Genomic DNA, 16,412 nt, shown 5'->3' on the forward strand with positions numbered 1-16,412 from the left:
AGTGTGATTTCTTATGGTTTAGACTAAAAGATCAAATTAAATAAAAAAAATTAAAGAATCAAATTAAATGTGAATAATAAATTAAATTAGGTTAAATTAATTTTTAAATCTTTAAATTATTGGATAAACTTTAACTAGTTATTTAAACTATTTTTTTATTTTTCAATTGGATTCATTTTGTACATATTTTTTTAATTAGGTCCGAAATGCTTATTAGGAAAAAGAAAATCATAATTGAAATATTGAATCGTACTGTCCTACACCAACATTTTTCTTTCAATATCCAGGAAGTCCTTGGATTTCATTTTTTCTTCTTATTCTTAGATTTCAAACTTTAGGAAAAGAGATTAGTGGAGAAATACGACAACACGAATCCGTCGTTTGTTCAAACCGAAACGACAAGGCAGTTCGCTTTCCCTTTCTTTCTCTGAGAAGGCGTCGTAACAGAACACGACGATTCCCCAAGGAAGTGGGCAAAAATTGAAGATAGGGATCAGTGACAGAGAGAGATAACAAACGAGGTGAAATCCCTCACGTTGAATTGTTCTTTCACTCCACTTCCCTTTTTTTGTGAATCCCTTCGAAATTTTCCTTTTTTTTTTTTTTTGTATAATTGACGTGGGTTTTGGTCCTGTTGCTATGCTACCGTTCTGATTTTCGATTTTCTTGAAAAAAATGAATTTTAGGGATTTTACTGAGTAATGGTAATTGTAGTCTCTACATGCATCCATTCAATATTTTGTTGAGAAAAAATGTTATTCGATATTGTGTTTAAAGTAGTGAAATTGCATATTTGAATTACTGGTAAGTAATACACTGTTACATCGTATATGTGCATGTAAAATATAAAAACGTAGGCTTTGTAGTGGATACTCTAAAAATGAAGGAAAGTGTTGCTTAAAGAAACCCTGTGATCAGTTCTAATAAAGGAAAGTATATGAAGGTCACTGCTGCGGAAGATTCAGAATGAGACCTTACCAAATTGTTAAGATGCTTTGGATCATTGGGCATGATGTATATTTTACTTACATGACAGGATCTTAGTTGCCAACTCAAATTATAAAATTTCTCAAAAATCTTACCATGTAATTGTTCTTAAGAACTTGGAATGTAGTCTTGAGAAAGGGAAAGTATTAGGAGGATAAAAGCATGCTGCCCAGCTAATTTCCGAAAGGATGGAAGAAGAAAATAAGGAAGTACCCTCTATCTTGCTTTACATCAATCATTGCTTATGTGTAAGAACTGTGTGCTGTGTGCTGTGTGCATTTATATTGTAATTGATCGGGCTCCTCATATAGCAGATAGTTTGGCTTCATCCAATGTTGATACATAGTATGGGTGCTAATAGTTCTCTCAGCTTTGTGGGAGTCAGAGTTGTACTGGTTAGATATGTGTTGAATGTTTACTGTTTAGGGTTTGATTTTTACTGCTTTTAGCACAAGAATAATAAAATCATTCAAAAATATTATTTTCTGAGTTCTGGTTTGGTCATTTGAAAGAATGCCATAATCGGTCATCCTATGCCCTTATTGAGAATTTGAGAAATTGGATGGAGAAAGGGTCAAGGCTCAAAATATGGAAGCAGTCTGATATAACTCGAAACATTCATTAAGTTAGCTCTCTGTTGGTTTTCCAGTTTTCATCATGTCATCATTTATGTGTGATCTGTCCATTCCTAGAAAATCGGTCACACACACACACAACACTTTTAGAAAATCATATATTTTAAAGTAATATACAGTGGGTTTTTGTAGCAAGGTTATTTTATGTTAAATTTAGGCAGACCAAATGTGCATGATGAGAAATTGATTAGCTATGCTCTGTCAGCCATCTGAAGCCGTATATTTTGATTTACAAAATTTTCTGTTCAACCTGAGGTAGCTATTTGGTTAAGTAACTCAAAGGATACATTTTGATCTTCTGCTGACATCTGCTGGGTACAAAATTGAAAGCAAACAAGTTTTGGCTTCCAAAAGTACAAGGCTACTAGTAGATAAGGTAGTTATTAATTGATCTCTGTTAACTTCTGTTGCAGTTATAATTGGTTAAGTAGCTCAAAGGATACATTTTGATCTTCTGCTGACATCTGCTGGGTACAAAATTGAAAGCAGACAAGTTTTGGCTTCCAAAAGTACAAGGCTACTAGTAGATAAGGTAAATTATTATGATTGATCTCTGTTAACTTCTGTTGCAGTTATAATTGGTCCCTCTTGATCATAAAATGTGTTGGAATGAAATTTTTTATTGATGGCTTTTGAACACGACAATGATTACCCCCCTTGAAGTAAATGAGTTGCATTTCTTTCGATAATTTTGGTTTTCCTATTCTCCTAAGCTGAAATCAATGATCTAACTATTGCTTATATTGTTCTGCTATTTCGAATATATTCATCTACTGCCAAAGGCCTGAAGTTGAACCAATGGATTGTTCAGCTGCTAGAAAAACACAAAAGGCTGACCGAGAAAAGTTAAGGAGGGATCGAATCAATGAACAGTTCGTAGAATTGGGTAACATTTTAGGTAAATCAAGTTTCACCTTCTCACACTGGAAATTTATAGATACCGGTATTTCTATTGTATAGAACTGGTAGGGGAATTCACAGAAAGAAATTACTGATTACAATTGAAAATTACTGAATAATATGGATGCTAAAATGGAAGAAAAATATTAGAAAAGCAATGTCTCCTCTGACCTGTGACTACAGCCTTCCTGAATCTATCCAATACGTGTTTACACCCTCTTTCTTTCATTTCACCTTCCTTTTCTGATTCTATCACCACCTGTCCAATGATAAATAAGAAAAAATGAGTATAATGCTGAAAATTTTATATATTTTGAATTTTTAATGTATTCTATTGCTGTTCTGTTGCTGATATTCTAATGATATATAACAAGGTTTTCCTACATTAAATAGTGTCTAATGACTGAAGCATTGTAATTTGTAACTAACAGTGCCCACATTTTTTTGCTTGTTTTGGTAATACAATTATTAGCAATGGCTTGGATTTTTGCTTTGTCCTCCACCCTTTCTCTACCCTACGCCTGCCTGCCCAGGAGAGAGTAATGTGTTTTAAAGCTTAAAATTTCATGCTTTAGATTGATTTATTATTTGAGTTGTGAACTATTTTGCACACAGTCATGCAGTATTTGCTTTGAAATTATTACAGCAAGATCAGGTCTGTTTATTTTAGAGCTAGGGGCAATTGATGTGCATGAATCAACTAATATTTTGAAATATGAATGTAGTGTTCTGGTTTTCCTTGCCTAGTGTACTTGTTTGTCCTTAGAGTAAGTTAATGCTGCAGTTTTCATTCTTCTTTTAAAAAAAGGGAGTCTTCTTTGGATTTTCATATTTGTATAACATTTAATTCACCTGATTAGAGTTTTAATTATTTTAAACTACATGTAGAATATAGCAGACGTTACATGAACATTTACATATGTTGATAATTTGTATCAAATACCTGTTATTTCTTTGGAATATATTCAAGTGTTAGTTTCGTATAATGCTAAGAACTGATAAAACAACAATTCTCTTAAATCACTCTCTGCTACGGTGATTATGAAATGCAGACCCTGATAGGCCCAAAAATGACAAAGCAACCATTCTGTGTGATACAATTCAATTGCTGAAGGACCTAATTTCTCAAGTTAGTAAACTCAAAGATGAATATGCTATGCTAAATGAAGAATCTCGTGAGGTAATGTTTTCTCTTCTTGCTTTGATGAAGACACTTTTGGGAATTAAAATAATAAAGGAAATAATTTATTTTTCATTTATATTTTTTTAGTTGACTCTAGAGAAAACTGATCTCAGGGAAGAGAAGGCTTCTCTTAAATCAGATATTGACAACTTGAATAATCAGTATCAGCAGCAGCTCAGGACCATGTTTCCATGGACTGCAATGGAGCATTCAGTTATGATGGCTCCATCATCGTATCCATATCCAGTGCCAATGGCAGTACCTCCTGGTCCAATTCCCATGCAGCCATACCCCTTCTTTGCTAATCAACATCCTGCAGTCATCTCCAACCCCTGTTCAACTTATGTTCCTTATTTAGCCCCCAATACCATTGTTGAACAACAATCCACCCTGTACGTATCCCCTCCACTTCATCCAGGTGCTCGGCCCAATGTGTCAGGAAAACAAGAGTCCAAGAGCAAGTCATCCAGGGAGAGCATGGTTGAAAAGAATGAGGAATCTAATGATGTCACTACAGACCTTGAGTTGAAGACTCCTGGGTCTTCTGCAGATCAGGTTAGTGTTGTTTTCCAAGGATATCCCATGATAGAAGATGCATCGGATTCAAGTTGTGTGTGTGTGTCTGGTTTGCAGGATTTATCATCTGGACAAAGAAAATCTAGCAAGTTGTCAAGGAGGGAAAGCAGCTGCACTGAATGGAGTTCATTAGGTAGGTGTTCTTCTTGTAGCGTTCAGGACAGCTCATCAAGCAGTGTGGTGGCGAGCAGAAAGGATAACGAATGAAAAAGTAGACAAGTTAGTCAAGTTCTTGTGCCTTGAAGCTGCTGAAGTTTTTCATTGTGCATCTGCTGCAACTCTGGAGGTATAAGTCATTCTGTTCTAATCCCAAAATAAAAGTCACTTCTGTTATCTCTTCTTGACTAAGAATTTGGTCCAAGTAGGTTTAAGTGCTACATAATTTTAGCATAAACTTCCCCTTCTGGGGGAAAACTTGAAATTTCAGCTGCAAAATCACCAAGTTGACCAGTGTGGCTTACGTGTAGGTTTGTAAATTCTTTCATAGTTGTTATAATTGCATGATTCAATACAATTCAGCAAGCTAACGATTTGTATCATGCAATGAATTGTCGATGACTTTGATCTGTACAATACTTGCATGAATTGATGATATCAATGCAATTTCATATAGTTAGTTCAAATCACTCAAGTCTGAAACTCATTATTTGTGTTGCTAATTTTCATCAAAGAAATTGGAAAGCCAAAATATACTTAGATTGTTAAATGAAAAGGAACTGAAGTAGCACTAGTGACGCACTTACTTGATTATTCCATTGTTTTCTTCCTTGTGAAACCAGTGGCTTAACAGATTTTACTCACTCTGTACTTTATTTAACTATTTCATTGCTCTATTTTTATTTACTTGTAGAATCGAGATTCGGCACAAGTTGTCGCTCATACAATATATGCACCATTTGGCTACATGCACCTCACAATATTATGTGGCTCCTAAAGGCAAAGAAAAAACAGAAGAATGTGACTTGAGAACACTGTATTGTCCAATGTCTACAATGTGAGTGAACTTAGGATGTTAAAAATGTGAGAACCTTGTCCTTCACCGCAAAATCTCTCAAAAGATCCATATATGAAAAAATGTTAACAATGCATTTTTTTATCCAATATTCTCTAACTAATTAGAGTATGAGTCCGGGTTATCATTTCACCTACTATGAATATAATCTAGACGCCGAATATTGTTATGTATTAATTAAACTACGTGATAGCAAGAGAAAAGGGGGGCAATAGATATTGAAGTATGTATATGGGAAATAAAATATATTCGAATAGCTGGTGAGTGATGTATTCTATATAGAAGCAAAGCAAAAGGAAAGCAAATCATACAATGATAACTGCTAATAAGCCTACAACACACTATTTGTGTCCAACTGTGGTTAGATTCTTGATTCTTGATATAATGTGTTAACAATAACAATAAAACTAATGGTAGCAAAATAAAAAACACTCTTTCCAAAAAGTGTTTTTTTAGAAGAAAAGAAATCATTAAGTAAAATTCAAGTCTTAGTGTTGTTTCTAGGTTATGATTCTTGTTACTAGACAAGGATGGGGGAGTTTTTCTTCCTACACCATTCAAATCTCAAATACACCATTAAATTTTTATTAATTCTAACATTATCTTTACCTATAGTCTCATGTGGGTCACACGGATTGTCAATCCGTAAGACCCATAAGGATTGACAATATTAAAGTAAAACTATGTTTTGTGAAATAATTTAAAGATAATGATTGGTAGAGGTCTTGAATCTATCTTTGCATTATTAGCATAATGATTTAACCAACTGAATTAATAGGTTAATTATGTTAAAAAATAATTAATGTCGTTATATATAACACTAAATTTTTTAATGTATATTTAATACACATATAAGTTTATATAATAAATTTTATAACAATTAATTTAATAATGTATTTTTTACATATATAAATTTTAAATAAAAATTATAGGTTTAACAAAAATTTATATATGTAAAAAAACACATTATTAGATCAAAATTAATTTTTACAAAATTTATTATGTAAATTTATACGTGTTTTAAATATATATTATAAATTTTAGTATTATATATAGTGACATTAATTATTTTTTTAATATAATTGACCTATTAATTTGGTTAGATTGTGATGCTAATAAGGCAAAGTTGGATGGAGTGAATATAATTGGCCTTCCATTCGGTTGGTAAACATTCTTTGAGGCCTTTCTAACATTGTTAGCTAGACCCAAGAATAGCACATGTTAAAGTGAAAACTGAAAAGAGATGTAGAGTTAAGAAGAATATAAAGTTTTTTTTTGGTGTAATAATAATTTTTCGGTGTAAGAATGTAAAGCTTACCAACGAATTGATGACAGGCGTAATTTTAATACGAAGATATATATAATGTGATATGATAAAAATTTAATTTGGTATTTTGGTCCTTCGAAAAAATAGTTTTTCCACACATTTATAATTACATTTCAAAACGATAAATTATCGCCACTAACATTATTTTTATCATATTAGAATAAATTAGTTTGAATGATATTTACATGTTAAAATACTATTCTCTTCTCTCAATGTTGTCTTAGGCTTTTTCTTTTGGTGCGGAATGTAGTCCTAAGCTGCTTATATGTAGGTAAATAACAAGAAAATGGAACTAAAATTAACACGTTGTACGGAAAAAAATCTGCCTTACCGTTGAGACACCCAATTGGATTGACTAATCTTGTTGAAAAAGCCGAAAAGAAAAGTAAGTTTCACCTACAAGTTCATTTTTCTTTCTGAAACTGCAGGGTGCATATGGGGAAGTTTTTGGTTCCGTTTTAGTTCTTGGTGGACGACAAATTATATCATTTTGTGTCAAATATAAAAATCGAAATTGAATACATTTTTTTATAAGGATAAAAGTAAGTATATCATCATTTCAAATGAATTGTAACTATATTATATATAAATGAAAATTATTATCATTCTTGAAAATACATTAATTTTTTAGTTCTTTTCAGTTCCTGATGGACGTATAAAATCATATCATTTTTTTGTCAAATATAAAAACTGAAATTGAATTTAATTTGTATAAGGATAAAAGTAAAAACCCGTTTATCCAGCAAAAAAGAAGTAAAAACCCGTCATATTTTGAGAGATGAAAAACGTATTTACGTGTACATTTAGTAAACAGTAATTAGTCATGCCTTTTATTCAAAAGTTTTTTCAAATTTCTGGTTAAATTAAGTGTAAAAAGCTATTTTGTCTCTGTTCTAGAGTAGTATATATTGGGGTCCACTAAAACTGGGAATTCTCAGGTTTATTTGATCCACCCAGACAGACAAGCTTAGAACATCAACGCAGACAATGCGGAAAATGCGAGACATGTGATCCGCATACAGGTCACAAGGATTGTATGATCATAATCATCTAACTAATTTTCTCGTCCAAACTAACATATATATAAAAACATAAACAGGGATCAGGTACGAAATTAACTCCAACTCTCGTAATCTACTCCCTCTGGGAGTGCTTGCCTGTATGTACTCCACGGCCGTTGTGTACGCGTCTTGTTTGTGCTTTGCCATCTTGCTCTGCCGTTTGTCACCAGATCCTACTCTAATTTCCTCTGCTGAACTAAATCCTCACTATTTTCACCGAACATAATTTGTAAAGCATACAACACCATTGTTATAACAAAAGACAATAAAATTGAAATTAAAGATGAAAAAAAAATGTTCTAACACGCTAACAATTTAATACATCAACTTAACTATATTTAAGAAATTATGAAGAAGTAATATGTTCAAATTAATGCACACACTTATAATCTCAACATTATTCTCAGAAAATGTGAAATGAATATTGTTCATTATGTCTTTTTTTTCTCTCCTTTGACCATACATTCTATATCATTTCATCGTCATCTTCTGGAACAATAATTTCTTTTTACACAATAGATGAAATTATTTACCACATTTGCAGGAATTAACTAGAAAAATAAAAAAAATATAATCAATGATTAGTAAAGAAGATAATGACAAATGATGGTGAAAAAAGGACCCAAAAAAATGATGCCACTTTTCAATGGTTAACTCACCAATGTTTGTCTTCCGATGACATCAACATGAGATTGTATTTTATCCCATCTCCAGTAAAACTCAATGCTGACAAAAATCTTTATTTTCTTGAAAAAATACATTCTATTAACATCTTGTGTGCCCTCTCAAGATTAGCGCATAAAAGCGTCTAGTTTTTTTGGTTAGAGCAGACATGTGAGCTCTGCTAGGGTTTCTAGAAAAGGAGTGGCTGATAATACAGTTGAGGAGAGGGACCTCCTCCAAAGAAGCACGAAGAAGATTAAAGATGGTGCTAGACATATAAGAGTGAATCTTCGAAATCATATGCGAATAAACTGCATCATCCAATGGGGGGTGCAGATGGTGTGGGAGTGGAGATAGAAAAGGAAGTCGATGATAACGAGACAATTTCTAGGGATGGACCAAGTATCCCACTATCGTATGTAGAGTTATTCAGATGACCATTCATGGCTTAACACCTTGGTACGTGGTTAATGTGTTGGAAAGGAGGGCGAATTTTCATCTCATTGAAGCAAAGATTCAGAGGAGCTGGACAACATTCAAATTATTGATCTATACGATGGTTTCTACTAGGTGGTTTTCAGTAGTCAAGAGGATTATAATTTGGCTCTTTATGGGAAACCATGGATGGTCGCTGACCACTATCAAATTGCTCAACGATGGAAACCATTCTTTTTAATGAATGAGGAAACGACCAAGCATGTGGCGGTTGGTTTAGGATTCAGTGATTGCCTATTGAGCTCTATAATAATGTCTTCTTGAAGAGGATTGGTGATAACTTGGGGAAGTTTTTGAAGGTGGTTAGACTTATGTCTATAATATAGACTCTATTATAGTCACATGGAAAGTTTGCGAGGATTTGCATTGAATTGGATTTAGACATGCCTCTAGTTCCTCATATTTAGATCAGGGGATACAAACTGAATTTGGAGTATGAAGGCCTCCATTCAATTTGTTTCCAATGTGGTCGTTTTGGCCAAAAGAAGGATCACTGTGTAGAACTGGTGGGGGTGGAGATGAGGCTCAGTCAGGGAGAATAGTGGTGATGTCCAACAGGTGGTGGAGGACTTACAAAACAAGAAGGTACAGAATAAGGCTGATGTCAGTCCTATTGGAGGACCCAGGCAGAATAATGGAAATAAATGAGGAAGGAAGCAGTTTTGGCAAGTGGATGATTGTCCAACGGTCTATCATGAGGAAAAAAGGAAACCTTACAAAAAAGAAGGAAGATTTGGGTGGAGGACAGATAAAAGGAAATGTATCTAAGATTCCTGTTGGTGGCAATAAATTCGGGATTCTGGTGGAAAATAACAATGATAAGGAGATATCATTATTGGATAATGGGGGCATTCTGACTAAAAGTGATGATGCAGCACGTGCGGCAGGTACTTCCACTACCAAATAGTAGGCTATTTATGGGGGAGAGAAATATAAAAATAGGAGATAGTCAACCTACCTCACACATGAAGAATTAGTCCAAGATGGAGCATAAGAAATACGTGAGTCCCTCTAAAAGCCCACTAACACTTATGGCTAAAGGTGATATGCACGTAAGTCTGGCTACTCAACCTCAGTTCAAAATTCACAAGGTGAGAAGAATCCTCGAGCTTCAAAGGTCATGGTTGGGCTAGAACGGCTAAAGAAGACCCTAGGATTTCCATGAACCTCATGGTAGATTTTTGAACCCATAAGTTAAGGTTGGGTTAACTATTCTTTGTAAATATTATAATAGGTTTTTTTTTTCTTTTTGGTCATTCTAGTAGTATATGATTTTAGCCTTGTATTTTAGGGCATTTTGAGTAGTCTTTGTAGTATGAATTTTTTATATTTTCATATATTTTGACATAGGGATGAACTTAGCTATTAGAGGGTGTTTGTAGCTAAGCATTTTCATGTATTTTGGCATGAGGGTGAGCTTAGTTATTAGAGGGGTGTGTAGCTAAGCTCTAGTTACTCAAGAAAGCTTCCCAAAGAGGTGAGTTTAACTATTAGAGGGGTGTGTGTAGATAAACTCTAACTTCTCAACAAAGCTTCTCAAGGAAGTTTCTCAAAGAAGCTTTCATTTAGTTAGTAGCCTAGAAACATTTGTAACACTTGTCATAACTTTGATGAATATGAAATCTCTTGGTGGTGAAGCTCTTCCTTCCATGGCTTATTCCCTAGTGGATGACGCCTCATCTCACCTGTTCTCCTTTATCTTCTGTTGCATCTCCATGTTTGAAAATCACCATTGAATCACCTCATTGAAGCTCAAAGATCCAACCTCCATAGAAGTTTCTCAAGAAAGCTTCCATCAAGTGATAATCAAAGCATAAGAGCTTCACGTACACCTCCTTAAATATCCATTAATTTTCAGCTTTACTTTTTCCTCCATTGTTGTTTCTTCATTTTTCTCCATGTATCTCTGATCGAGGCCGTACCCGAATCAAATAAACATTAAAAATGAAGTATCTAGGAAGTAATCCTAGGTCGTCTCCCAACGAGCAATGATCAATCAAACGTTCATAACATATAGTAATAAAACAGTAACGAATTAGGGAGAGTTGTTGTTTTTGTAATTTAAACAATGATCAAATTTTAATTAGAAAATAACAAAATTAAAACATGTTGTTTCCCCTTGATTCACAAGCAAGTCTCTTATCCTAGGTTACAAGAATTTATCTTAATCAGTTCAACCACTTAATCCAACCTTAAATTAAATTACTAAGCGAAAATTAACATAAGGCTGTCATTATGTGATTAAGCAACACATACACCAATTAATCATGAACGAAACTGATCATTAAGCATGAACGTAAATTAAGCACAGAGACAATTAATCAAGCACTAAGCATGCATGGATTAATAGCAACAAATACAGAGTAATTGATGAAGAGAAAAAACTGAGCAGAATTTAATAGTAATAATAAAACCTCAAAGAGAGCTGTTCTTGATCCTCAAGAGAAAACAACGCTGGAGACTTAGCCTTCCATTAATCAGTAGAAAATGAAATTGCAGATTGAAGCAGAAAACAAAATTTTATTGCTACGTGAATAGTAAAAATTGGAATTGCAAAACTTAAAATTATTCTTTCTCCCAAACGAAAAAGGACTCCTAAAACTAAAACCTTGGTGCTGTTATATAGGTTCTCAACCCCAAAGCTCACAAATCTGTTCTAAGTCCAAGCCCATAAATAAAATAAAATCTGGACAAGATAAGATTGATAAAATAAAATCTAGATGAAATAAAATCTAGATAAGGTAAGATAAGATTGGATGAACTAATATCTAGATGAGATAAAATCTGGATAAGATAAGATTTGATAAAATAAAATTGTCTGCTCTCTTCAAGTCCAAGCCCAATTCCGGATTCAAGCCCAGTTGCTTATAATTCTTCTGAAATTAAATTAAAAACACAAAATTAGTCCAGTAGGCCCAAATAATAAAACTGCATAATTAATTTGACAATTAAGACTAATCAATAATTAAAATGGTGACAAAAAGGGTTAAGAAATAGGAAAAAATAATGACACATCAATCTCCTCACATGTCTTGTGCTAAATGCTGTTAACATGATTCTTTAGAGTTTTCCACCAATTAAACTTGCTATAGAAGCTAGATTGGATTTTCTATGGTTCAAATTTCTTGTTGTTGTTCTTGAACCATGAATTGTGTTGAGTTTAGGTTCCTTTGAGTTTTGTCTTGCTATTTTTTGTGGCTGAAACCTAAACCATAAAATTCTTACAAAAACATTAAAGTAGAATAAAACCTCAAAAATCTGGAGTGATTTGTTCACTTGTTGTAGTTTTGTCATAGAAGTCATGTCTAGTCATGAAACTTGTCACATAAGATTCCTTATGTTGTGTTGAATTTTATTTTTCTTGTTTCTTTGTCTAACTCATTTGTTCATGAGTGTATGAAATTCTTTTAGCCTATTAGTTGATTTGAGTCAAATCTTGCATGTTAATTAGTCCTTAACATGTTCATGCAAAATTCTTAGAGAGTCTTTGATTGTGAACCTTTTCTTGAACTTTTAGGTTTCCTTATGATTGTGTCTATTATGAATTTGAGTTTTGGTGATTGAATTGCTGGCTGAAATTTTGATCCTAAATGAATATTGAACTTCTAAAAATGTGGTAAACAAGCCTAGTGAGTTCAACATACATAGGAAGGTTGAAAGTAAGCCTAAGACAATCAATATACCTTGCTTAAAAATTTTGAAGTTTGAAATCGTTGGTGCTGGCAACTTGAATATAAAAACTTGTAAAAATTACTGGGAATTGGTCATTGTGAATTTTGAGCTGAAATTTTTACTGAAATTTCTAGACATCTAGAAAAAATTATAAAAAAAGAACCATGTGATTTGGATCAAAGGAAAAAATAATAAAAATCACAAAAGTTGGCAGGAAAATCAGTGTCTTGGAAAAAAAAAGTAAAAGGGCTTGTTGTTTTGGCTCAAAATTGGTGCCTATTTTATACTAATCTTAGTTCTTAAATTTCAATTGAAAAGTAGTGTGAAAACAAGTTCCAAAACTAGAGGTTTCTTGAGCTTTTTTTTTTGTTTTTTTACTCTACTCCAAAGCCATTCTAGGTTTCTTTTTGAGTCCTAGCTTGATTTTATGTGTTTTTCATTACCTTAATTGTTGAATAATCCTTGAAAATTTGTATTGTTAAAACTCTATTGGTTTAGCTTTCATTTCATTTTCTTTAGTCTTTAGTTATCGCTTGTCTCTTTGTTTCCTTATTTGTGAGTTGCCATATAGGGAATTGAAAAGGAGGATTGGTGCCATCCCTTGAAGAATTTGAGTCAAGAAGCAAGGGGCCAACCACCTTAAGAGCTATTGGACTAAGAAGCACTCCAAATTGAGTGAAACACCAAAGAGAGAACATCCATCAAAATTGAGGACTTTTTTTTAACTTTGTAATTGGCAATTTACTTACCTTCATTGCTTTCAAATTTTGCAACAAAAAGGCCTTTCATTGGAAGTGTGTTGGGAGTCTCCAATAGGTTACCAAACTTTCATTTGTGTGTAATAATTTTAGGTAATTTTACCTTAGGATAGTGAGTGTTGTTTTGGGAACGTAAATGTGGTCATCCAAACACTCTTAGGATCCGCCTAATTTACATTTTTTGCTTACTTTCATAGCTTATTTTCTTTACTAGTCACATCTAGTTTATCTTGTTATTGCATAATACTTTCTTCTTGCTTATCATGCTTATCTTGATTTCTTTTGAACCCTAGCTTTTACCTTTTGCAAACCCCCAACAAGAAAGAACCATAACTTAGGAACCAACATGAGTCATCATTCATCTAGTGTTAATGGTGAGGGTACTAGTCATAAGGACCCTCTATCTAGAATCTTAGATGAGTTGAATTCCCTCAAGTTATGGAAAGAAAAACTAGAAAGAAAAGAAAAAGGAAAAGAGAGGTTAGAAATAAATCAACATGAGAGGGAACAAATAAGGGAAGAAGAAAAAAGGAAAATACTAAAAGAGTTAAGAAAAGAAAAACATGCCTCTTATAGTAGTCATGACTCTTGCAAGAGCCTAAGTGAAGAACTTCGTGACTATTATGAAGGAAGGCATAGGTCACATCTTAGACCTCACTCCCATAGGAGAGAAAGGGAAATAAAGTCTCAAGAGGCAAACATTAGCCTCTCATACTTCCATGGGAAGGACAATGTAGAGGCTTACTTTGATTAGGAAATATAGGTAGAGCAACAACTTAAAAGGAAGTCTAGTTCAAAATCTTATGTCTCTCACTCTTATCCAAAGAAAGACCAAGGTCAAGGCATCTTAGGAGTAGTACCTTCCAAGCCCAAAGATGATAAGGGGAAGACAATAGAAAATCAACCCCCTAAGGCTAGTATGCAAGAGAAGACTATCTCTATAAAGTGCTTTAAATGTCTTGGAAGAGGACACATTACTTCTCAATGCCCCACCAAGAAAACCATGATTATGAGGGGCCAAGACATTTATAGTAGCCAAGATGAGGCTACTACTTCACCTTCCTCTAGTGAAAGTGAAGAAGCAAAAGAGGAAGAATCTAGTGAAGAAATCTACCCCCTAAGAAGAAGGAGTTGTTGGTGCCAAAAATAGGTATTATTAGGCACCAAATCCCTAAAATAGGTTGTATGATGAATGTGTTGAGTGGTGCAACCATCTTTTGTAAAATCACTCATGCACTCAACATCTTCATGATTTGTGTACATAGGGACTCATTAGATAGGTTTGTTCTTATTTTTTTGTTTCAATACAAACCTAGGTGCTCTTATGGGACAAACCTAAGGTATCCCATATGAGCACCTAGGTTTGTCATACTTTTTGGTAGGAGTAATCAACATGAGAATATAAAAAAGGTACGTTTTATTGCATTACTATCCTTAATTTTTTAAATGGTGATCAAGAGGTTCCCATGAGCCTTAAGAGAATAAAGGTCATTCCTGAGTGGGCCACTCCACCAAGTATAAGGAAAATTTGAGGCTTCCATGACTTAACAAACTTTTAAAAAAGGTTTGTCTCATATTTTTCTATACTTGTAGCACCACTCATTGAGTTGGTGAGGAACCATGTTCCCTCATGGAAAGATACCCAGGAAATGGGTTTTCAGACCTTACCTTACTCCAACAAACCAAACACCACTAATATATATGTTTTTATTCTTTTTACAGGTGTTGAGGGAAGAAGCTCAGAGTTCCAAGAACCTCTGGATTTGAGGTCAAATCATTTTCAAGGGGGAGGGAATGATGCAATCCTACCCCCCAAGGGAATTGGATAGAAGACTCCAAGAAGATTGGGCCAGATATGCAAGAAAAGGCCCTAAGGTTCTCATGAGCCTTAGGATAGATTTCGGGGACATGGGCTAAGTATGAGCCCACTTATCTTTGTACATATTAGATTAAGGTTTCATTAATTTTGGGTCTTGTATTTAGGGCTCCATAATGTAGGTAGGGTACCCTTGAAATGTAGGATTTTTCAGCCCTTGTATTTTAGGGCACCTAGACTAGTTTTTGTATTATGGGTAGTTTCGTAATTTCACATGCATTAAGTGAATATTTGATGTGTGTGTTGGAAAATAAATTTAATTGAAAATGGAGAAGCCCAATCCAATTAAATTTTAGAGGGGAAGGTGAGCATTTGCTTGCTACACCCCAATGCCATATCATATAGTCACACTTTGTGCATGTCCTTCATGCTTTACATGTCTCATGACACCTAAGCACACTTAGTCTTCCCTTTATCATCTTTGGGCTTAGAAGGTGTCGCCCCTAAGATGCCTTGACCTTGGTCTTTCTTTGGATAAGAGTGAGAGCCATAAGATTTTGAAGTAAGCTTCCTTTTAATCTTTTGCTCTACTCTTATGCAAAGTTGGACTAGGTCATCTAGGTCCATATAAGGAAGGAGTTCAAACTTGTCCCTCACTTCCATATTAAGTCCACTAAGGAATCTAGCACTACTTGTTCTTTCCTCCTTCCTAAGCCCAACTCTCAAAAAGAGTAGTTCCATTTGTTGCCTATACTCTTCAACACTCATATTCCCTTGTCTAAGCCTTTGGAGCTTGTCCATAAGCTCCCTTTCATAGTAGGAGGGGATGTTCCTCTTCCTAAGGGCACTTTTCAAGTCATTCCAATACTCTACTAGAGGATCCCTGTCGCAACCTACCCTTCAGCAGGAGGGTGACGCGAGGCTCACGGGTGCGTCTTCCAAGAAAGGAAAGTGTGCGGAGTCTCCACCAACGTTTATTTGAGGAAAACGTCAGAAAAACCAGAAAGGTGTGGTCTACGAACTTTAATCGTGAAAGGTTCGGGAGTTGTTTTTATGCACAGGGAAGGTATTAGCACCCCATGCGTCCATCACAAGGGACGACAACCTTTAATCAAGTGTGCAAATATGACTTCAAAATATTTTATTTTCCCCTTTTTATGTCTTTTTGTGTTTTTATGCTTTTTATGTTTTTAATTTTGGTGTGGTCGACAAGGGTGTTTCCCTCGCTCTTACGTATCCTCAAATGCGATGAGGAAATCAGACCTACGTAGTTCTTTCAGAACTAAACGTTGGTTAAGTTGTTTTGATCTTTTTCCGCAAGATCAAT

At 34.2% G+C, this 16,412-nt stretch overlaps 1 protein-coding gene across 5 annotated transcripts; it reads left to right on the top strand.

Moving 5' to 3' along the window:
* Positions 1–295: 295 nt before the first annotated feature.
* Positions 296–5,222, top strand: LOC114388007 (transcription factor bHLH121-like). 5 transcript variants are annotated; one of them, XR_003661444.1, is made up of 7 exons: positions 296–521; positions 1,882–2,154; positions 2,405–2,520; positions 3,575–3,702; positions 3,793–4,260; positions 4,339–4,567; positions 5,132–5,222. XR_003661444.1 is itself a non-coding variant. In XM_028348333.1 (5 exons), the coding sequence occupies exons 2-5, from the start codon at positions 2,421–2,423 to the stop codon at positions 4,486–4,488; spliced, it is 846 nt and encodes a 281-aa protein (XP_028204134.1). In that variant the 5' UTR covers positions 531–2,154; positions 2,405–2,420; the 3' UTR covers positions 4,489–4,907. The 5 variants fall into 5 exon arrangements, 1 of the variants encoding a protein (XP_028204134.1); XR_003661445.1 differs by having other exon boundaries at positions 2,036–2,154; XR_003661446.1 differs by lacking the exon at positions 296–521 and having other exon boundaries at positions 531–1,998; positions 2,094–2,154.
* Positions 5,223–16,412: the final 11,190 nt, after the last annotated feature.

Source organism: Glycine soja, chromosome 15 (genome assembly GCF_004193775.1).
Source record: "Glycine soja cultivar W05 chromosome 15, ASM419377v2, whole genome shotgun sequence".
NCBI classification, from domain to species: domain Eukaryota; kingdom Viridiplantae; phylum Streptophyta; class Magnoliopsida; order Fabales; family Fabaceae; genus Glycine; species Glycine soja.

Coding starts and splice junctions, on each gene's coding strand:
- LOC114388007 (XM_028348333.1), top strand. CDS start 2,421: ATGGATTGTTCAGCTGCTAGAAAAACACAAAAGGCTGACCGAGAAAAG. Junction 2,521..3,574: donor AGAATTGGGTAACATTTTAG/GTAAATCAAGTT, acceptor TATGAAATGCAG/ACCCTGATAGGCCCAAAAAT. Junction 4,261..4,338: donor CTGGGTCTTCTGCAGATCAG/GTTAGTGTTGTT, acceptor TCTGGTTTGCAG/GATTTATCATCTGGACAAAG.